Source organism: Schistocerca serialis, chromosome 1, assembly GCF_023864345.2.
Source record: "Schistocerca serialis cubense isolate TAMUIC-IGC-003099 chromosome 1, iqSchSeri2.2, whole genome shotgun sequence".
Taxonomy (NCBI): domain Eukaryota; kingdom Metazoa; phylum Arthropoda; class Insecta; order Orthoptera; family Acrididae; genus Schistocerca; species Schistocerca serialis.
In genome coordinates, this window is record NC_064638.1 from 387,136,931 (window position 1) to 387,160,313 (window position 23,383).

The 23,383-nt window shown below is 42.0% G+C and overlaps 1 protein-coding gene across 1 annotated transcript in view; it reads left to right on the top strand.

The window, feature by feature from the left end:
• The first annotated feature begins 4,261 nt into the window (after positions 1-4,261).
• The window catches only part of LOC126471078 (DNA polymerase alpha subunit B), a 93,581-nt gene continuing 74,459 nt past the window's right edge, over positions 4,262-23,383 (top strand). Inside the window, exon 1 of the mRNA XM_050099153.1 lies at positions 4,262-4,408. Coding sequence (XP_049955110.1) covers positions 4,333-4,408 — 76 coding nt within the window. The 5' untranslated portion in view covers positions 4,262-4,332. The remainder of the gene's footprint in view (positions 4,409-23,383) is intronic.

Sequence of the window (23,383 nt, forward strand, 5' to 3'; positions counted from 1 at the left end):
ACAAGTTGGAGATCCAATGCAGATGTTCCTGCTGATAAAAGTCCCTGTAGTTCTTGATCTGATTTTGAGTGGCGATGAGTTTGATGTAATCGATCATGCTAGTAATGCTTCCAACCAGAGATAAACAATCGGCCACCACACTGTCAATGTCGGAGATGTGACGGACGTCTATGGTGAAATACTAGATAAATAGTAACTCTTCGTGTTCTCCTAGGTAAACATTTCATTTTGTTTCGGCGAAAGGAGTAAATTAGCCATTTGTGGTTCGTGTAGATAATAATGTCTCTAGCTTCTAGGTGATTCCTTAAATATTTGATAGACCCATAAAGAGCCAGAAGTTCTCTGTCGTAGACGCTCCATAACTTGCGAGGAAAATGCAAGTGGCTGTCATGTGTCACTACACAATTGTTACAATGCTGCGCTGATCGCCATCTGGCTAGCGACAATCACTAGTGTGTGTGTGAATTCCTGAGGGACCAAACTGCTGAGATCATCGGTCCATAGACTTACACACTACTTAAACTAACTTATGCGAAGAACAACACACACCCATGCCCGAAGCAGAACTCGAACCTCAGGTGGGAGGGGCCGCGCAATGCCTGACATGGCGCCTCAAACCATGCGGCCACTCTGCGCGGCTATTACTAGTGCCAAAGATGCAAAAGGCAAGGATGCGCCAGAAGTGGGGCTTCTGCGATGCTCTTTTTGCCTGTTTCAAACGCCATACACATTATATCAGTTCATGCTATAGGCGAGTTATCGTTGTTCTTTGGGCCGGTGAGTGCTGCAGTTAACATCTCCTGTAACACAGCAGAGTGTGGTAAGTGGCGATAATAAAAATTTAATGTACTATGGAATCAAGGCAATTCCTTGGCCGTATTTGGGAGTGAAATCCTTAAGAAGGATCCACCTTCTCTGGTAGAGGTAGAGATGCTGCTGCTGTTATTCTATGCTCTAGTAAATTCACCTGGGGCTGGCCAAAGACACATTTAGCCTTGTTCAGGACGACGCCATCGTGTTCGAACCACTTGAACACTTCTGTAATGGAAAGTCAAGGTTAAAATCCCCATATAAAATAATCTTACTGTTATTCTTGTAAATTTTTACAAGGACAGTTTCCAGCTGAGCAAGGAATTTTGGGATATTTCGTACTGGTGCCCTGTACATATTTATAATTATGATTGCCTGCTTTTCTGGTTCTAATTGCAATGTGAAGACATTTTCAGTATCCTAGTAATTGTTGATCAATGTCTGTATAAAGCCACCACTATTACTACTACTCCTCATAACGTAAATTTCACTGTTCAAGCCTGTACTAAGTGAAGTGACGTGTGGACGTTCATCTAAAGTAAACGTTGCTTCTAGTTTGCTTCTGCTGGAACCCAGTGTATACTGAACTTAACTCTTGTATTAGAATGCTTTACCACAAAATGATTTCTATGTAAATTCAGTTTAGTATACGCTAGTTGTCTCTTTGTTAACGTTTCTGTGAGATCATGAACAAACCTTCACAAACTCATTAACGAGCACACTAATTGCTTTATTTGTTTAAACATTTATTTATCAGGTGATTATAACTAAACTTTCCCTATTTAACACATTATAACATGGAAATTAATTATCATACTAGTACCAAACTTGGCAGGCGTAATGTGCAGAGCATGGGGTGCACGATTTCCATGTGTTACAGCGCCACCTTCCAGATCCTACTATGGCCACCAGGTGCCGTGATCACCCATCATGGTTCATAGTCTAAAACACCTGGCTAGTTGCAGTGCACTTGTTAATGTGTCAACATGAGCTTGGACAAAAGGAGTATGGCATTATTTATGAAGCTATATTATCAAAACAATGGTGATGCTGCAGCTGCACTTCGAGAATATCGTCGGCTGAAAGGATTATGGAAGGGTCCTCTTTCCCCACCTGCTTTGCGGAGCATAATGAAGAAGTTCGAATCAACTGGAGTACTGGGTGTCACTCCAGGAATAGGTCGACGACTGGGTGCATGACAGGTGGTTGATGAAATCGCTGTTGCTATGGCAGACAATGCCGCACACATATCCCAACAGTCAGGCACTGCACATGCTGTCACAACAGTTGAACATCCCGTGGTCCACTGTATGAAAGGTGCTTCGAACCATTCTCAAATGGTTTCTGTACAAGATCCGTATCGTACAGCAGCTTGCACCATAGGACATACAACGACTTGTTGACTTTGCTCTCCATTTTCTCAAAAGGATTAAAGTTGATGAGGGCTGACCCTGGACAAACCAATGGACAGATAAAGCTCATTTTTCTCTGATGTGTGAGGTGAAAACACAGTGTGGGGGGATCTTCACGTCCATTCACTGCATATCAAGTTCCTCTATATGGTGAATGTGTCACTGTATGGTGTGATTTCATAGCTATGTTCATCACTGGGCCATTCTTTTTGAACAGGTTGTCACTAAATGACCAAAGACGTGCAGTGTGATAAGCTAGCATTACTGTGATATGCTTCATCAGCATGTCATACCTGCCCTACAGAGAAACACATATTAAACTCAACAGTTTTCATGCAAGATGTCGTCCTACCACCCTTCACTCGTGAAGTTCACCAACTTCTCTGAAACACATTTGGAAACGATCGAATTATCAGCCGATCATTTCCAAATGCTTGGTCAGCACCATCATGTGATCTTATTCTCTTTGATTTCTGGTTGTGGGGCTACTTGAAGGACAGGGTTTAGCAGCGGAACATTCACACATGTGCTGGTCTGAAGCACAGCATATCAAGAGAGGTAGCCAGCATACCTACAGACATGCTTCGTTTTGCTGCGCAGAAGGCAATCCTGTGCTTTCAGATTCTTCTGGACACTGATGGGCGCCATATTGACCCCTTTTATAGGATTAACGGTATGCTGCACCATAGCACCAAATTAAAAGTGTTTGACTTGAATTGATTCTGCATTATTTCTCTTTTCCACGTCCTTGATATTAATGCTACCAAGTTTGGTACTCGTGCAGTAATTAGTTTATGTGCTATAATTTGTTAAATAGGGAAATTTAATTATAATCATCCGGTATATTGTAAGGACGTAATTTGAGTCTAAAGAGAGACACCACATATCCTCTGCTGACAATGGGCGTTGAACGTTTCTGGAGATGTTTGTGCAATTTTTCGTGTCGGTGGGTACCTGGCTTTAAGCAGGGTTCATCGAAGCATCTAATGTGGCGCCCACCTTGTGACTTTCTGTAGTGACATTGTGAGCTACCGTGCATACAGGTCGCCACAAATTCTACGTAGTTGCACAACTTTCAGTATGGTGTCAACTGAAATCATATGGGCTGATATGAATGTTGTAGTGCGGGTTATAGCATTACAGCTGTGACAATAGTTAGATACAAGGAAGACAGAACTCAAATATTAGATTCGAAAATAGATTTAGCACAGGGATAAGTCAGGAGCAATAAACACATTTGTAAAAGAAACAATAGACAGAGACGAAAATGCTGTCTGCAATGGAAAACTAACCAAGAGCTGATATGTAAATATCATATGGAGACACGCCATTCTTCCACGATTTTAGAGTCTTAGTGTATCTGTTGCTACAGACATTTTGAATAACTAATCTTTAGTTTAACAACTACCACATCCCACTCCGGAGCTATTTTCTGAATATAATACACAATTTATAGATTGTTTGGTCTCACAAATCATGAAGCTCATACGAGTCGCTTTTTTTGATTACATATATTAAGTTTACTTATTAATCCCTTTAAAAATCTTTTAAGATTGTGTAATGTGTCATTGGTTTGTAAATACCCCCCCTCCCCCCCGCCCACACACACACACACACACACACACACACACACACACACACCGCTGCAGAAAACAAAATATAAGTTGCCGTTCTTTTAGTTCCACAAGCTGTGAAAGCTTACATGTCGACCTCTGTTCTACTTTTTTCAGTTATAAAACGGAAACAGTGAAATCGAATGGAGTACAGCAGCAATTACTCCACGATAACTGCAACAGAATCCTCGTCTTTCGAAATACTGCCACCAGGGAGTATCGGTGGAAGGAAAGTGGCGCAACGAATTGCAACTAAGTTGAGCTTTACGTGACAATAGTTGCGTCTGTTAAGTTGCGCCACTAAAAACTTGGAATTCGCACATGCAGCTAAATCATAATTGCAATATGCCACTATCTGTGTTGCCGGCTTCAGAAAATCTTTCGGCAACAAATAGTACTTCGAAGCTAAAAGCTTTGGTCACGAATGGCCAATGACAGATGAAGAATGCATAGAAGCGCGCCAATATTTCGTTTTGGAGTTCTAATGGTTGTTCGAAATGTTTAGTAAAGAGGGTTTAAGAGAGCAGTTTTTGTCGATGGGCGTGAGAATAACTGACGTAGCGTTAAGTAAATGTGAGTAATAACTACTATCTTTTGTAGCACTGTACTTTTGACTGATTTTAACTATCTGCTTCATGGGTATATTATTAACGCTGTAGTGTTACGTGTAATCGATGGTCGTTTATGAATTCCTACCCTCAGTTTGTCATAGTGGCTAGTAATGATTGAGGAAAAAGACTTTCGGTCACGCGTAGTGGCACTGGAGCTCAAATCTGACGATCATCTGTGGGGATTCTTTTGTCAAATACCCCACTCCCTTCTTTTCACTTGACGTCTCGATATTTTTCCGATGATCTTTGTGTTACGTAGCAAATTTGTATTCATTGTTCCCAAAGTAGTCTATAGTTTTGTACTGCGTAAGCTGTCGTGCTGAGGATCATTGTACACTGCATTATAATGCCTCTGTAGTGATGTTATTGACACAAACGTTTTGTTGTTTTAAACCAGGGTGTACAACCGGTACGCATTTGTTAAACGCCATAAAATTGATCTTCGCCGTGTGCTAAATTTGTAACTTAGCTTCACCGAATGAACTGTTTACCACAAAAGGCTACAGTTCTAACACTTTATTGTATTCATGTTTTAGAATAAAACTATGCCCACTTACTTTGTTTCTTAGATCCCTGTAGGTTTTTCTTTGATCAGAAAGAAAACTCTTTCGTACAATTTGCTTCTTACAATTTTGTTTTGCCAATGCACCAATCAAAGAATTTATATACTGTGTTCTTGTCCATAGTTTCTGCAATTTGTCACAAAAACCAAACATTAAAATGGTTTATTCTTATTTTGTTCGTGGCAGTGTGTAGTATTGGCTAACTCTTTCTGTATTTTCGATAAAATTAACGTAGCTTTTATTTTTTAATTCGCATTAGACTTTAGTAGAACCAATAGTTTAGTTCTCCATCTGTTATCAATAGGCTTACTACATCTTTCAAATATTATCTTATTGTACATGCTCATTAATTTGCTCAGTCATGTGTTCTAGAACTTGTTTGTAAGAAAGTCTGTACAGATATGGAAATAGAGAAAGTAGACTATACATTGTTAACTGTTGTAAACAATTTCTTCTTACTCAAGGCGTGTTAAATTTGAGTGTGCCGTTCTGACATTCATTGCATCAGTTATTCAACAGTTGCTATTTAACATATTGCTGAGTTTTCAGTTGACTGCATTGAATTATATCACAGAGATTGTCCTCTGTATGACTTAAAAATAAGAAATGAGCATTTAAAGAATGTTACTGCTTGTCATGCAAATCTTTTAAAATGGGGGGGGGGGGGGGGTCGGTCATAGGGAGGTCGTTGGTTAACTCAGATTTCAGGCGATCACTTTAAAAGAAGTTAATTTTGAACCTAAAATTTGCAAAATGTAAAGAAGTTACAATGAATTTGACATCAAAATATTTTATGGTTGAACTTAACATCAGTGAACTGATGATATTTTTAGAACTGCAAGTTGCATATCGTGTGAATGAATGTAATGGGTTTCTGAACATTGTTCGAACACAGATACAGAAAGGTTGCATGGGGGTGGATATAACTGAGCAACGAAATGGACAAGTGTGCTCCAGTAGATTTTCTTGGAAAATTAATAGTACTGCAATAGAATGGGGCCCCATGCAGTTTTTTGAATTAACTTACAAAACTACTTGGTACGTTATTAAACTTCATATCATACTAGCAAAAGGGTCATTCCATGTCAGATCAACAAATGACAGTATGGTTTTAAACCTGAACATTTTGTATTTATTTAAAATGAAGTATGCATGTACTATTCATAAATAGTATGGATTTCGATAAAATATTTTAAAAATAAATTCTAAAAAGTCAAACATATCCTGAAAGTAAGGATGATAATTGGATCACTGTCAAAAATAATTTTATATTTATGGTGGTGCTGTAAAACATGTTCGAAAATTAATTTACGATGTAGTCCTTATCAATTCAGGCAGGCTAGGAAAAAATCTTACCTTCATATTCTCAGATGTTATTGAATTTAACATATGTTAAAACGAACGAATAGTAAGGAACACACATTTTTTTGTTTTCTCCAAAAAAAAGGAATTTCTGTTACAAGATACAACCCTCCAAAGATGACACTGCATCCCATTTTAAAGATGCAAATTTTGGAAAAAAATGTTCTAATGATGGATCCCTGTAATGGTTCTACATATTTTGTTGTTTTTATTTGAAAGATAATTGCTTTATGATTACAAAGAAATCCTTCATTTGGACTTATCTGTCAAAGTTCTTACTATAGTGTTCTGAACATTTGTTATAATTTATGGAAAAAATTTCAAAAATGCCAGTATATAATTTTTTTTTTTTTATCATTACTATATAGTTCTACATTTCCTGTAAAAGAGAGCTTCCACTTTTAGGTTAAGCGGGTTTTAAAAAACAATTCAAATTTTTGCTGTACATAAAACATGTTTTATTGCCACATTATCACATAACAGGCTCATAAAAATCAAAACCTAGCCGTATTTAACATAATTTTAGTTTTGAAAGATGAGTGAGAGACTCATTTCTCAGGCATTTTAAATGGTCTCAAATGTATGTGAAAGGTCCGAAGATGGTTTCAATTTATACAGCTTCTTTCCACACTTTTTTTTTTTTTCCCTCATATTAGCCAGTCAGTGAACTAAAAACGTGTTCCACTGCTTTGATATAGTGAGATACCTTCCTGTTGAACCAATAGGAATTGGAGCACTTGCAATCTTCAAACCATTGTGAACAGGAAGTGAGCACTGATGGTGGTGTTGTTGTCCTTCAGCTGGAAACCTGTATCCAGCAGCTGGTCCATGTGGTAGAATAAAGTTCACTACAATTTCATGTAACTCATAACTGGTGTCTATAATCTCTGCAGTCCACCAGACAGTCATACACATGCGCCACAAACATCCCCCTTCTCAGGTTGTGAATCTGAATGTTGTACTGCGTTTCTGAGGTGTTGGCTGAACGAACGAAATTTCTTCTTTCTTGCTCTTTGAAGTGCGTGCAATATGAGTTTGCCCATCATTTTGTATCCAAAAAGTCTTCTAAATTCCTTTCACAGGAGTAGTTTGTTTGGACCATTCTTCTTTTTTCTGCTCACGGAACTCTTAGATTTCCTCTTTGGACAAGAGAATGAGGGCTGTGGGTATGTAAGATTTCACGACTCTTGTAAAATCCTCAGCATTCTGAATCACAGCTGTATTTGGTCTGGAAAGATTGTTTTGTTGCATGGTGCTTCTGCATGCCTCCTGCACCATCACAAGGCTCCTTCCTGTGACCAATAGCACCGTGTACTCAATTGGCACAAGCGACTTACTCAATTCAAGCTGCTGGTAACGACTTTTAAAATGACTAAGAGTACCATCAGAAATAATGATTATTTTCTGTGTCCCTGTTTGTGGTTGAAGAATTTTGCGCATTGCTAGCAAAGCATGGGCTGAGTCCTGTCCTCTGTCATCACTTGTGATCTTGTTTTGAAAATATGTCACTCCTGTAAAAATTGAAACTTGGCCATTACTCCAATGATACCCTCGTACTTCTTGTGGTAGAATTACAGACCACTTCTCTGCAAAATCACAGTGAAGCACTAAACTTCTGAAATGAAATGTGTAGTTGTCGCAATTTCTTCAGATGCTGGTGTGTTACTGCTTTCACTGACCATTTACCAAGTTCATCAATGAAACTGCCAAAGGCAACAGTTTTCTTAACTGTTTGTTTTTCCCCCATGTTGCATATGTAATTTCTGCAGAGTTATCTGCTACATCTTCCAGGCCAAGTGCCTGTAAAAACATTCCTCCATTCCAGGGCAGTCACCACATTCTTGAAACAAACAAGTCTCTCGCTTTACACAGACTATTAATGACTTCACATGCCCAAGGTATCATATGTCACGTGCTCCAGTAAATTCTTCAAAGGTACCACACAAAGTTCAAAATTTACACAGTACAGACATAAACAGGCATCTCTTCACAACTTTCTGACCTTCAAGTGTTATAGCGTCTTTTTTGTTGGCATTCTGGTGAGAACAGTCCCATATATCTTCCAGATAAAATGACTGCACTATTTGAATTTGAGCTTCTGCTACAGTATGACCACAATAGGGATCTGGAGTTCGAAAGGCTGCTTTTACAGACCTCGCATTTCTTAATTTGTCTACCATGTACTTGATGCTGATGGAATGCGGTTCAGAATTGTTTTCTTTGAAAATGTCTCTGGAATAATATTTAAAACTTGCACCTTTTCACTATAGGATGCACAATATTCAACAGCTGACTTGATATTTGTGAAAAATTGCTGGTTAGAGGTGCAAGAGTGTTTTGGTTCATTTTCTTCTGAAGATGGAATTTCTGCTTTGAAGAGAGCGCACAGTTTTGCTGTAGTGTATTCATCCATAGCTTTTGTAATTTCTCTGCACTTTTTTCGTGTATAGAGCTTATGAACCGACTTCACGGACCACAGTTTCTTAACAGGAGTAACACCCACCTCTGTAGTTGACTGATTCAAGGTATTTAATTTTTCCTCCATTGATGAAAAACCTGCATCATCTGCACCATGGGAGGCTTCACTTTGTTCAGATACTATCATTGTTATATTGTCAAAACATTTAGAATACAAAAGTTGCCACTGGAAACAGTTTCACTTTGAAACAGTCTTCAAATTAGAATACTTATTCCCACCCTGAACAAAGTCTGTATTTTTGTTTGTCTCATATATCACTTTTTTATGGATATGCAAATAGTCAGCACACTTCACTCTTTTGTGGCCCCAGTCAGAAGACATTTCAAACAGTCTCACAAAAACACAGAACTCACTGGATGGTCTCAGATTTCTTAGAAGCCTCTTCAGTAAACAAATTAGCACTGAACGACTACAATACAGACACCTGCAATGAACAACCATGACAAAGAAACTGACAAGAAACTACACCAGATTGTAAGAAATATTTGCAACGAAATAACTGCAACAAAGAAAGTGACTAGAAGTAACTGCAACAAAGACACTAGAAATATTCATTGTAACAAAGAAATTAGTAAGAAAGAACTTTAGTGAAGAAAAATAACCTGTCCAACTTAAAAGTGGAAGCTCTCTTTTACAGGGGATACAATACTACATGGTACTCAACAACAGAAAAAAATCTAACTTTTCTGGATTGGCATTTTTGAAAAAAAAAAATAAAAAAAAATTCCCTAAATTATAAAGAAAATTCAAAAGGCGACAGTATAAAAACTTTGACAGATATGTCTGAACGGAGTATACCATTGTAACCATAAAGCAATTGTCTTTCAAATAAAAAAACTTTATTGAAATATCTAGAACTTCTTTAGTGACAGTACTCAGTAAATGCCTGAAGATGGCTTTGTAAGTTCGCCTTAAAACCGGTTAACAACAAAAGTAATATTGTAGAACAAAAGCAAACTGGTGCTTTTCATTTATTATCTAGAACTGTTACAGATATACAGCATTTTAAAAATTCTTCAGAAATTTGCATCTTCAAAATGGTGTTTCACAGTGTCATCTTTGGAGGCCAGTATCTCAGGGCACACGGCAGGAATTTTTTTGGGAAAACAAAAAATACGTGTTTCTTACTTACGCCAGAATTTTAACATATGCTAAATTCAATAACATCTGAGATTATGAAGATAATCCCCCTACCTGAAGTGATACAGATTATGCCAATTGTACAGTTCACCGCAGCATTCTAAGAACCACCTAGGCCTACTTCATCTGGGTCGCATATTGAGTCTTCTGTGAAATCAGAATGAATAGCTCACAACATTATGTGATATGGGATGTTAGTTATTTAAAAAGCTATAGCTTTTGGTAAGTTAGTGTTCACATGTGTTTGGAAGGTCAGCTGTTGAAACCAGCTCATGAAACTCATGGACCAAGCAATTTCTTCTATTTTATTTACTTCGTACAGTTGAATCCAGCCTTTCTGCATATTTGTATACAAGCTGTCAATGTGTTTGTCAGTCAGTCCATAGCTCATGTTTTTAACTTCAGCCATTGACCTTGCTGATGTGGAATGGTTTGGTTCCTATATGCTACAGGTAGTAGTAATGTAAGTGCAGCCACAGCAAGTGTATTTGTGGAGAGTAAAGAAATAACCCATAGCTATTGAGAAGAGAGAGCAGCTGTTTCAGTTGTCACCCGGCCAAAAGTGTAGATGGTTGACTGATAAAACTTATTACTATTTGCCAACATAGCCATGCTGTACTGACACAGTAAATCACAGAAAAAAGGGGAAACTACATGCTTTTTCCCCCAAGGGCATGCAGCTATACTGTATAGTTAGTGATGGCATCCTCCTGGGTAATTCTAGAGGTAAAAAGAGTCCTTCATTTGGAACTCTGGGACGGGTCAACTCAAGAGTTTGTCATCAAGAAAAACGAAACTGCCATTATAGATTGAGTTGTGGAATATTATATCCCGTAATTGGGTATGTGGGTTATAGAATTTAACAAGGAATTGGATAGGTTGAAGTCTGATGTAGTGGGAATTGGTGGCAGGAAGAACAGGACTACTGATCAGGTCAGTAGAAAGTGTTAACAGAATCTTCCGTCATTTCTTTGTAGAACAACATTATAATAAATGAAAAGCACCGGTTAGCTTTTGTTCTACAGCAAACTGGTACTTTTCATTTATTCAGTAGAAAGTAATACACATAAAATCAAATAGGTTTAATTCAGTAGTAGTCTCATGAAGAATAATAAAATAGAAACATTGGGAAGCTACTACTAACAGCATAGTGAACACATTGTCGTAGCAAAGATATACAAAATGCCAACACCCGCCACAGAAGTGAAAGTTAAAAATACCAAGTAGCTGCCCAGATAAAGAGGTTGAAAGAATTTATGATGGGAGAGAAAGGAAAATATTCACATAGTTAGACGAAAATTTATTTGTGGGTGACTTGAATTTGGAAGTGTGAAAAGGAAGAGTAGCAAAAATAGTACAATGTTACACAGAGCATAATGTAGCCGTGACCAACACTTGATTTAACAATTGTGAAAGAAGGTGCTTGAGGCCTTAGCAGTTTGATTATACAGGATGTTCGTTTTAACTTGAGACAGCTAAATCTTTTGAAAAGGATATCTGGTTTTTAAATAGCTGCCTTGCCACTATACATGTTGTTTGTTTCACTTGAGAGAATTATCTCCAACAATATTGTACAAAAAACATGTTATAGGTGAAAAGCTAGTATTAGTAAAGGGGACATCTGTGATAAAAATGGTTGCGTCCTACACCCCCACCCCCCACCCGCCTCCCCCAGTGTGAGCAGGGTCAACTTTGTATTTTCAAATGGGAAACAACGTCCCCATTATTGTTTAATATTTGGATTCTATGCCAAAAGATACTATGTTACCATACAAGTAGCTTATTTGCCAAAAACATCAATGTCTAGCCATATTGTTGGTACTATACAATCACATTTGCACACTCAAGTAATGTCTGAACATCAATATCAACCATTACAACACAAAGGTTTACTTCTACATCGTGACAAATTTGTTGGTACTAAATTTCAGAAACAGGCACACTTGATATTTGCCGCTTATAGTGCCATCCACCACAAATGGGGGAAACAATGGTTGTACTAAACATAGGTATTTTTTGGCATAGTATCCGAATGCTGAACAAAACTTGTGGAGAGGTGGTTCCCATTTGACAAAAGTTGACACCACCCACTCGGGGAGTGGTTAGGAAATGGCAAGTTGTAATACAGCATGTGTCCCATTTATTAATGTTAAACTTTTCACCTACAGATGTTTTCGTTCAATGTTGTTGGAGGTATTTGTCTGAAGTTGAAAGTAATAACCTATATAATGGCAATACAGCAATTTAAAAACCAGGTGTTAAATTGCCAATCAAATTCTGACAGTCAATTCAGCACAAAGCCCTGAACCCCCCTGCGGGTCCGGGGTAAGAATAAGCCCGAGGTATTCCTGCCTGTCGTAAGAGGCGACTAAAAGGAGTTTCAACCGTTTCGGCCTTCCATGTGATGGTCCCCCTTGGGGTTTGACCTCCATTTTTCAAAATTCTACAGAAGTACGAGCCTTTTGGGGAAGGACGCCTTACGTGGTGTACCATTGGTCCTCAGTGCACTAAGACCTTGGCACTCAGCATTGTACCGGCGTTGTAACCATACCCACTATTCCTCAAATTGGGCCTAAACGCCTGATGGGTTGTACAAGTTATGCCCATAGTGCGTCCCCATCTGCACCTACGATCATGATGGACTTCCCATGGCACCAGAAATCCAGCACGGTAGCCAGCCCGTTGTGGTGGGGTCGTCATGTACCCTCTAGGTTGTAGCCCCCTGACAACACAGGGATCGTACTGCCGATACCTGAGCTGCACTCTCCCCACGTCGGCCAAGGAGTAGATGCCCGTCTCCTTGGGGCATCAGGACTCCCGGCAACGGTCATCCTGCCAGGTGTCCCTTGCTGAGGCTGGGTGGCGCCCGTGGGGAGAGCCCCTGGTCGGAGTGGGTGGTATCGGGGCGGACGTTTCGCAGATGAAACGTCAACACGTATCAGGTCGCTCTGCGGCCGAGTCTTTCAAAAGGAAAGGTACTGTCTCTAGTTCTGGTTCTCCTGTCCTTTCCCCCTTGGCCACTCCCTGGGAGGAGGGACAGGCCCTCCGGCTTGGGGCGAAGTACTTCCCCCGCTATTTGGTCTGTTCTCGAACCGATGGGGGGACGTTCGCCACCTCCAAGCCCATGTTCTTTGTTCAGCACATTGAGGACATCTTCGGGGAAATCGAGGCTCTCAGTAAGATGTGTTCGGGGTCCGTTCTTATAAAGACCACCTCCGCCACACAGTCGGCGGTGCTCCAGGCGTGCGACCGCCTAGGGGACATCCCAGTGTCCATTGTCCCGCATCTGGCACTAAATAGGACGCAGGGGGTTATTTTTCATCGGGACCTCCTGCTGCTATCTGATGAGGAGCTCAGGGCCAACCTGGAGTGCCGAGGCGTACATTTCGTCCGGCGAGTCCAGCGCGGCCCCAAAGACCGTCGCATCGACACCGGGGCCTTTATCCTCGCCTTCGAGGGGGACGTTCTCCCAGACAAGGTAAAGGTGATGTGCTACCGGTGCGACGTGCGACCTTACGTCCCGCCTCCTATGCGCTGTTTTCGGTGTTTGCGCTTTGGGCACATGTCGTCACGGTGTGAGGCTGAGCCCCTTTGTGGCGATTGTGGACGTCCTCTTCGTGAGGAACATACATGCACCCCACCACCTCGGTGCGTTAATTGTCCTGGCATCCACTCGCCTAGATCGTCAGACTACCCCGCATATCAGAAGGAGAAGAAGATACAAGAACTCAAAACTTTGGATCGTCTCTCTTATTCTTAGGCCAGGAAGATGTATGACCGCCTCCATCCCGTGCCGTTGACCACTTCGTTTGCCTCAGTTGTGTCCACTCCTTCCGCGGTATCCTCACCCCTGTCCTGTCCCCCCTCTGCCTCCTCCCCCCATCCGGGGTCTCTGCCTCCGCCTCCCAAATCCCTCCCTTCCAAATCCTCCTTCCCCGTGGCCCCCACCCCCTCCGCCCCAGGTGCCATGCCACCCTTCCCCCCCCCCCACCGCCGCCTGAGAAGCGATCCTCATCTCAGGCGTCCATCGGGGAAATGTTCTGGACCCCAGCTTCCGAGGTTCGGCGTTCCAAAACGGACCCCGGGTGGTAGGACCTTCTTCGGGTCCAGCCCACCATCCCTGTGCCTCCTCGGACTTCCAAGAAGGCCTCCAAGAAGAAGTCTCTATCCCCCTCTCCACCCCGGCGCGTTTCGTCTGACACTCCATCCGTGAGTCGCTGCTCCCGGCCGTCCTCAGTTTCGCCGGGAGCTCTGCTGCCAGGCGCTCAGCTGGCCTGTCGTCGGCAAATGATGCTGCCCCTCCTACACAACCAGGGACAGCAGCCGCAGCTGGTGACGACTCGATGGAACAGGATCCGCCTCCCGCCGGTTGTAGCGTTGTTCCCTCGAAACCTGGCCCTCCGCGGCCCTCGAGGTGACCAGCTCTTCCCCCGTCTCGTTCCCCCTCTTTTTTGACTAGCGATGGCCTTGTTACATTGGAACATAAGAGGTATTCGATGTAATCGGGAGGAATTACAACTGCTCCTCCGCCTGCACTGTCCGCTCGTCCTTGGTCTCCAGGAAACCAAGTTGCGCCCGACTGACCGTATTGCCTTTACCAACTATACCTCGGAGCGGTATGACCTCACCCCTGTGGACGGTATCCCAGCTCATGGTGGGGTCATGTTGCTCGTTCGGGACGATGTCTATTACCATCCCATCCCATTGACCACCCCACTCCAAGCAATAGCTGTCCGTATTACTCTTTCTGCTTTTACTTTTTCAGTTTGTACCATCTACACTCCATCGTCATCTGCTGTTAGTCGGGCTGACATGATGCACCTGATTGTTCAGCTTCCCGTGCCATTTTTATTGTTTGGCGACTTCAATGCCCATCATCCCCTTTGGGGCTCTCCTGCATCCTGTCAAAGAGGCTCACTCTTGGCGGATGTCTTCAACCATCTCAATCTTGTCTGCCTCAATACTGGCGCCCCGACTTTCCTCTCGGACTCTACTCGTACCTACTCCCACTTGGACCTCTCGATCTGTTCTATCACTCTTGCCCGTTGGTTCGAGTGGTATGTCCTTTCTGACACCTATTCGAGTGACCACTTCCCCTGTGTCGTTCGTTTCCTGCACCACACCCCATCCCCACGACCTTCGAGCTGGAACATACCGAAAGCTGACTGGGGACTTTACTCCTCCCTGGCGACCTTTCCGGACCACGATTTTCTCAGTTGTGACAGTCAGTTTGAATACCTCACGGCTGTTATCATCAATGCTGCCGAACGTTCCATTCCTCGTACTACCTCTTCTTCATGTCGCGTTTCCATCCCCTGGTGGAACGAGTCTTGTAGAGACGCTATCCGTGCTCGACGACATGCTTTACGCACCTTTCGCCGCCATCCTACGTTGGTGAATTGGATACAAACGACTCAGAGCACAATGCCGTAGAGTCATCAAAGACAGCAAAAAAACTTGTTGGGCCTCTTTCACCAGCTCCTTTAACAGTTTTACTCCCTCTTCTGTCGTCTGGGGTGGCCTGCACCGGCTGTCGGGCATTAAGGCTCACTCCTCGGTACCTGGCCTGACCTCAGGTAATGGGGTCCTTGTTGATCCTGTGGCTGTCTCCAACGCCTTCGACCGGTTTTTCGCGGAGGTTTCAAGCTCCGCCCATTACCACCCTGCCTTCCTTCCCAGGAAAGAGGCAGAAGAGGCTCGGCGACCTTCCTTCCACTCGCTGAATCTGGAAACTTATAATGCCCCCTTTACTATGCGGGAACTCGAACGTGCGCTTGCACTGTCCCGGTCCTCTGCTCCGGGGCCAGATGCCATTCACTTTCAGATGCTGGCAGACCTTTCTCCGGTGGGCGAAAGCTTCCTTCTTCGTACCTACAATCGCGTCTGGACCGAAGGTCAGGTCCCCATGCGTTGGCGTGATGCTGTCGTTGTTCCTATACCCAAACCTGGGAAGGATAGACACCTTCCTTCTAGTTACCGCCCCATTTCTCTTACAAGCTGTGTCTGTAAGGTGATGGAGCGCATGGTTCATGCTCGATTAGTTTGGATTCTTGAATCTCGACGGCTACTTACCAATGTCCAATGCGGGTTTTGTCGCCGCTGCTCCGCTGTTGACCACCTTGTGACCTTGTCGACATTCATCATGAACAACTTTTTGCGAAGGCGCCAAATGGTAGCCGTGTTCTTCGATTTGGAGAAGGCTTATGATACCTGTTGGAGAGGAGGTATCCGCCGCACTATGCACAGGTGGGGCCTACGCGGTCGCCTGTCCCTTTCTATTGATTCCTTTTTAACGGATCGAAAGTTTAGGGTACGTGTGGGTTCCGTATTGTCCGACGTCTTCCTCCAGGAGAACGGAGTGCCTCAGGGCTCCGTCTTGAGCGTAGCCCTTTTTGCCATCGCGATCAATCCAATTATGGATTGCATTCCACCTAATGTCTCAGGCTCTCTCTTTGTCGATGACTTCACGATCTACTGCAGTGCCCAGAGAACATGCCTCCTGGAGCGCTGCCTTCAGCGTTGTCTAGACAGCCTATACTCATGGAGCGTGGCAAATGGCTTCCGGTTCTCTGAAGAGAAGACCGTTTGTATCAACTTTTGGCGATATAAAGCGTTCCTTCCGCCATCCTTACATCTCGGTCCCGTTGTTCTCCCATTCGTGGAAACAACCAAGTTTCTAGGGCTCACGTTGGACAGGAAACTGTGTCGGTCTCCGTATGTCTCTTATTTGGCGGCCCGTTGTACACGTTCCCTTAATGTCCTCAGAGTTCTTAGTGGTTCATCTTGGGGAGCGGATCGCACTGTCCTGCTTCGCTTGTATCGGTCCATAGTCCGATCGAAGCTGGATTATGGGAGCTTCGTCTACTCGTCTGCTCGGCCATCCCTCTTACGCCGTCTCAACTCCATCCACCTTCGGGGGTTACGTCTTGCGACTGGAGCCTTCTACACTAGTCCTGTCGAGAGTCTTTATGCTGAAGCTGCCGAATTTCCATTGACCTATTGGCGCGACGTACTGCTGTGTCAGTATGCCTGCCGGCTGTTGTCTATGCCCGACCACCCCTCTTACCAGTCCTTCTTCGCAGATTCTCTCGACCGTCAGTATGGGTTGTATGTGTCTGCCCTGCTGCCCCCCGGAGTCCGCTTCCGTCGCCTGCTTCGACAATTGGATTTTGCCCTCCCTACCACCTTCAGAGAGGGTGAGAGCCCGACACCACCTTGGCTCCAGGCTCCGGTTCATATTTATCTCGACCTCAGCTCACTCCCGAAGGAGGGTACTCTGGCTGCAGTGTATTGCTCACGGTTTGTCGAACTTCGTGCTCGACTTGCCGGTCACACCTTTATTTACACCGATGGCTCCAAAACTGACGATGGTGTCGGCTGTGCCTTTGTCGTCGGGGTCGCCACCTTTAAATACCGGCTCCTCGACCAATGTTCCAGCTTTAGGCCGAGCTTTTTGCTCTCCATCAGGCTGTTCAGTATGCCCGCCGCCACCGCCATTCATCGTATGTACTCTGCTCTGACTCACTCAGTGCTCTTCAGAGCCTTGGAGCTCCCTATCCGGTCCATCCCTTGGTTCAACGGATACAGCAGTCCCTCCATTCTTTCGCTGATAATGGTTCTCCTGTCAACTTTCTGTGGGTTCCCGGACATGTAGGAGTGCCTGGGAATGAGGCTGTGGATGCTGCAGCCAAGGCTGCAGTCCTCCTGCCTCGGCTAGCCTCCCATTGTGTCCCGTCATCTGAAGTTCGTGGGGATGTTTGTAAAAGGCTTGAGTCGTTGTGGTGGGATGCTTGGTCATCCCTCCCAGGAAACAAGCTCCGGGCAGTAAAACCGCTCCCAACTGCTTGGACAACCTCCTCCCGACCATCTCGGCGAGAGGAGGTCCTTCTGACCAGGTTGCGGATTGGGCATTGCCGGTTTAGCCACCGCTACCTGCTCTCCGGTGACCCAGCCCCGCAGTGCCCTTGTGGTCAGGCGTTAACAGTGCGCCATGTTTTATTGTCGTGTCCCCGCTTTAGTCAATCTCGTGTTGTCCTGTCCCTGCCATCTACTTTACCGAATATTTTAGCTGATGACGCTCAAGCAGCTGCTCGTGTTCTGCGTTTTATAACTTTGACTGGCTTGTCCAAAGACATCTAACCTTTTTACTTATTTTGTCTGCATCTTTGTCAGGTCTTTTTGGTGTCCCCCCCCTCCCCATGAGTTTTACTAGATTCCATGTGCTCTAACAACAGTGACTGGGCGCTAATGACCTCAGTAGTTGAGCGCCCTTAAACCCCACCAAAAAACAAAAAAAAAAAAAAATACACACACAAAGCCCTGAAGAAGGCTACTTACAATAGTGGGCAAAATGTTGGACAATCTTATGTATTGACAATGCAACCAACAGCCCTGAAGAATTTTGACAGTTACAATTGCTGCAAAAACCTATGCTTACAGATGTTAAATTATTAGTCATTTCCAGAGACAAATGTGGACTCGGACCATAATTTGTTGGTTAGCAACTGCAGACTAAAACTAAAGAAATTGTAAAAAGGTAAGAAACAGGACCTGGATAAGTTGAAAGAACTTGAGGTCATTGAGTTTGATGCAGCGTTAGACAACATTGTACTGAAACAGGAAAGGAATAAAACAAAAAGGAATGGGCAAGTTTGAGGGATGATACAGAGGAGGCAACAGAGGATCAAACTGGTAAAAAGACAAGGCATACTAAAAATCTGGTACACTTAGAGATATTGAATTTAATTGATGAAAGGAGAAAATATAAAGAAAGGGAATAAAGATGTCTAAAAATGTGATTGATGGGAAGTCCTAAATGGCAGCGCAGGATGGCTAGAGGACAGAAGCAGGTCTATAAAGGCAGGTATAGCCTGGGGAAAGATGCCTACAGGAAAGTTAGAGGCCTTTACAAAAAGAAGCAGCTGTGTGAATCTCGACAGCTCAGATGGCAAGGCAGTACTAAGCAAATAAAGGAAAGAAGAAGTTAATTGAGATGAGATGGGAGATGTGACACTGAAAGAATAATTGGACAGTACGGGATGATTCCACCTGGTGTGAAAATATGAGAGAGGTGAAATACCTCAGACTTCAAGACGAATATGTTAACTGCAATCCTAAAGAAGGCAGGTGCAGACTTGTGAATACTACCAAACCAAGTCATGGTGATTTAGAAGGCAGGTTAATGAAAGGCAAACCTATGCTATAGCATTTGTAGATTCAGAGAAGGTTTTTGACACTGTTAACTGGAATAGAATCTTTGAAATTTTGAAGATGGCAGGGAAAAATACAGGGAAAATAGGGATATTCATAGCTTACACAGAGACCAGACTGATTTTTATGAAATAGACAAGAAAGGGAAGCAGTACTTGAGAAGGGAATGAAACAGAGCTGTAGCGTGTCTCCAGTGTTGTTCAGTGTCTGCATTGAACAAGCTTTGAAGGAAACCGAGGAGACATTTGGAAAAGGAATTAAAGTTTAGGGAGACAGAAAAACAGAGTTTGCTGATGACATTGTAATTCTGTCAGAGATAGCAAAGGATATGAGAAGAGCAGTTGAAAAGAATTAATAGTGTCCTGAACAGAGATTAAAAGGTGAACATTAGCAAAAGTAAAACAAAGGTAATGGAATGCAGTTAAATTACAACCGTCATTGCTTAAAGTATTAGATTGACACTGAAAGTAGTAGATGAGTTTGATATTTGGAAAGTAAAAAACTGATAATGGCTGAAGTAGAGATAATATAAGATGTAGGTCGGAAAAGAGTTTCTGATAAAGAGAAGTTTATCATAGAATGTAGATTTAAGCATTAGGAAGTATTTTTGGAAGGTATTTGTCTGGAGTGTGGTCTTGTACGATAATGAATTGTGGACAATAAACAGTTCAGGCAAGAAGAAAATTGACACTTCTGAAATTGGTGATATATGAGAATACTGAAGATAAAGTGGGTAGATCACACAACTAATGAGGAGGTACTGAACTGAATTGGAGAGAAAAGAAATTTATGGCACAACTTGACTAAATGGTGGGATCAATTTATAGTACTGTAGTGTAGTTTGTGCCAACCGGCAATGTTGTTGTGTACAGTGGTGTGCGTGTGTTTTAACAAATCAGTTGCAGCTGTCAAGCAGCTTTCCTCCAACTGCCAGGGGTGTTGAGTTTCATAATGTTTTATGTTCTTTTGTGTTGTTGATTCGTTTGACACATGAATTTTTATATAGTTTTGTTTTTTCCATGTTATGTTTCATTGAGTACCAGTTTAACTCTTCTTGTGCTATACACATGTTCAGAATGTTTCAACTGTGAATTAAGCATTCAGATTTGTACTCAACTTGGAGAGTAACCACTTTTCCAATCTGTTCAGCAGACACTGTTGCGGGAAGAGGAAAAAAAAATTGCTCTTTGAAACCTTGACTTGGTTTTGTTCACACCAAGCAAAGGTCGGTTAGCTCAAATTATGCCTTCTGAGGCATGTAGAGATAGAGACAGTCATGACTACAGTAAGCAGGTTCAAATGAATGTATGTTGCAGTAGATATGTAGAGGTGAGACTTGTGCAGATTGTACTTGTGGAAGAGCTTCATAAAACCAGTCTTTGAAATGAAAACAACAAGAACGACGATGACATAATACAGTCATAAAGCTTACATTATTCATCTGGAATGAAAACTTGTTGAGTTGTATATTTTGATAACAGTTTGGTGATGGCTTGTTACTGTCACTCAGCTTAATATCCACTTGATTGCTGGTTCTTAATTTTTCAAATAGACTAGAATAATATATAATATGCAGATTTGCAGCAGTTCTAAGAGACAATAATAAAAGTATTTTTGTAAGTTCATATCATATTTCTCAAATCTATTAAAAACTACTTACTTTGCACATATTACTCCATATAGTAAGATATTGTTGCCAAATTAAATTCTTTAGATTAGCTGTGGGTTCATATCATGTAGTTGAAATCTGCCCCCAAGAGTTCATTGAAATCTGTCATGAGTGCAGTGATTAAGGTTGGAGCACTATTGCCACTTTCAGAAGTGTGTTTAAAGTGGTTTGTAGTGTAGTTAGATTAAGTATATTGTAATTAATTCAATGAATAAATTTCATTTGCCTTAGTTAGTCGTCGTCATTGTGGTCTGTGTAGTAAAGGAAGTCTGAAAACTGATTTGACGAAACTCTCCAGATTCCTCTATCCTGTGCGAGTCTCTTCATCTCTGTATAACTTCTGCAACACACATCCATTTCAATCTGCTTACTCTGTCTCACGGACTCCCTGTGCGAATTTTACCTTTCAGTGTTAAATCGGCGATTTCTTGATGTCTCAGAATGCCTTATCAATCACTTCCTTATTTTGGTTAAATTATACAAAAAAATTTTCTCCCCAATTATACTCAGCACTTCCGTCCATCTTGTCCTGGACAGTCTTTTGTAGCACCACATTTCAAAAGATGGTATTTTCTTGTTGTCTGAACTGTTTATCGTCATTTTATTTCTGTACAAGGCTACAGTCCACACAAATTACTTCCAGAAAAGACTTCCTAAAACATTAAATTTATGTTCAATGTTATCGAATGTCTCTTCAGAAATGATTTTCTTGAAATTGCCAATGAACATTTTTTATTGTCTCTACTTCAGTATCATCAGTTACTTAATTGCCCAAATAGCAAAACTACTACTACTTTATAAATCTCATATTGCAATCTATTCCCTCGGCATCACCTGATTTAATTAGACTACATTCCACTATCCTTGTTTTCCTTTTTTGGTTGATGTTCATTTATATCCCCTTTTCCAGACACTGTCCACTATTTTCAACTGCTTTTCCAAACCCTTTGCTGTCTCTGAAACAATTACAGTGTCATCAGCAAACCTCAGAAATTTTTATTTATTCATCATGAACTTTCATTCCTCCTCCTATTTTTCTTTGGTTTCCTTTATTACTTGCTCAGTGTCAAATACAGTAATATTGGGAATAGGCTACAACGCTGTCTCACTGTCTCCTCAACCACGGCCTCCTTTTCATATTTGAATCTTATAACTGCAGCCAGCTTTCTGCCCAAGCTGTGTAAAACATTTTGCTCCTTGTATTTTATCCCCGCTACCTTTAGAATTTCAAAGAGTGTATTCCAGTAAATATTGGTGAAAGCATTCTGTAAGTCTACAGATGCAGTTATTATAGGTCTGTCTTTCATTATCTTCTAAGGTAATTCATAGGCACAGTATTTTCCTGCGTGTCCCTCCATTTATCTGGAATCCAAACTGATCTTCTTGGAGACAAGCCTCTATCAGTTTTTCTATTCTTCTGTAAATAATTTGTCAGTATTTTCCAACCAATAACGTATGGATCTGGTATTTTAGTGATAATGATGTTCATCAACACCTGCTGCCTTTGGAAATGGAGTTATTGTGGTTTCCTAAAAGTCTGAGGGTATTTTGCAAGTTCCATATATCTTGCACTATAGTTTTTTCATTGTTCTCTCTCTTAAGGATACCAGTAGATCTGAGGGAATGTTGTCTACTCCAGGAGTCTCATTTCAGTTTACATCTTTCAGCATTCTGTCAACTTCTTCTCGTAGCATCATATCATATATTATCTTCATCAATTTCCTCTAAGTTAATTCTCTCGTGTAGTCCCTTTATAAACTTGTTCCACATTTCAACTTTACCTTCTTTGTGTAGTACTGGTTTCCAGCTGAGTGCTTGAAATTTGTACAGCTGCTTTTTCTTCTCCAAATGTCTGTAATTTTCCTGTAAGCAGCATCTATCTTTTCCGTAGTATACAGGCTTCTATAGACTTGCATATATCCCGTAGCCATTCCTACTTAGCCATTTAGTACTTTATCAGTCTTTCTTTGTAGACTTTTGTAATCCCTTTTGATTGCAACATTTGCTGCATTTTTACATTTTCTTCTTTCAAGAATTAAATTCAGCATCTCCTGTGATATCCTAAGATTTCTATTAAGATTGGCATTTTTATTTATTCCTCTGTTTCCTTCACTATTTAGTCTTGCAAACCTAAGCATTTGTGTTCTAACATACTCATTTTCCCTGTTTTAGTCAATCATTTCGTAATGTGTTCTTTGAAACTCTTCTTTGTTTCTTTCAGCTTATCCAGTTCTGCTTATCCAGTTCTGAACTCCTTAGTTGCATGTAGTCCTGCAGTTATCTCTCTTTTAATCTGCAGTTAATATCCAGTAAATTATGGACAGAGTCCACATCTTCACATGGAAGCCCCCCTGCAGATGGGGGGGTTAGAATAGGGCCAAGGTATTCCTGTGTGTCGTGTGAGGTGACTAAAAGGAGGTTCACACGTTTCGGCTTTTATGTGGTGGTCCTCTGTAGGGCTTGACCTCCATTCTTCAAAAATTTTCCCGAATAGCGAGCCAATCGGGGAAGGGT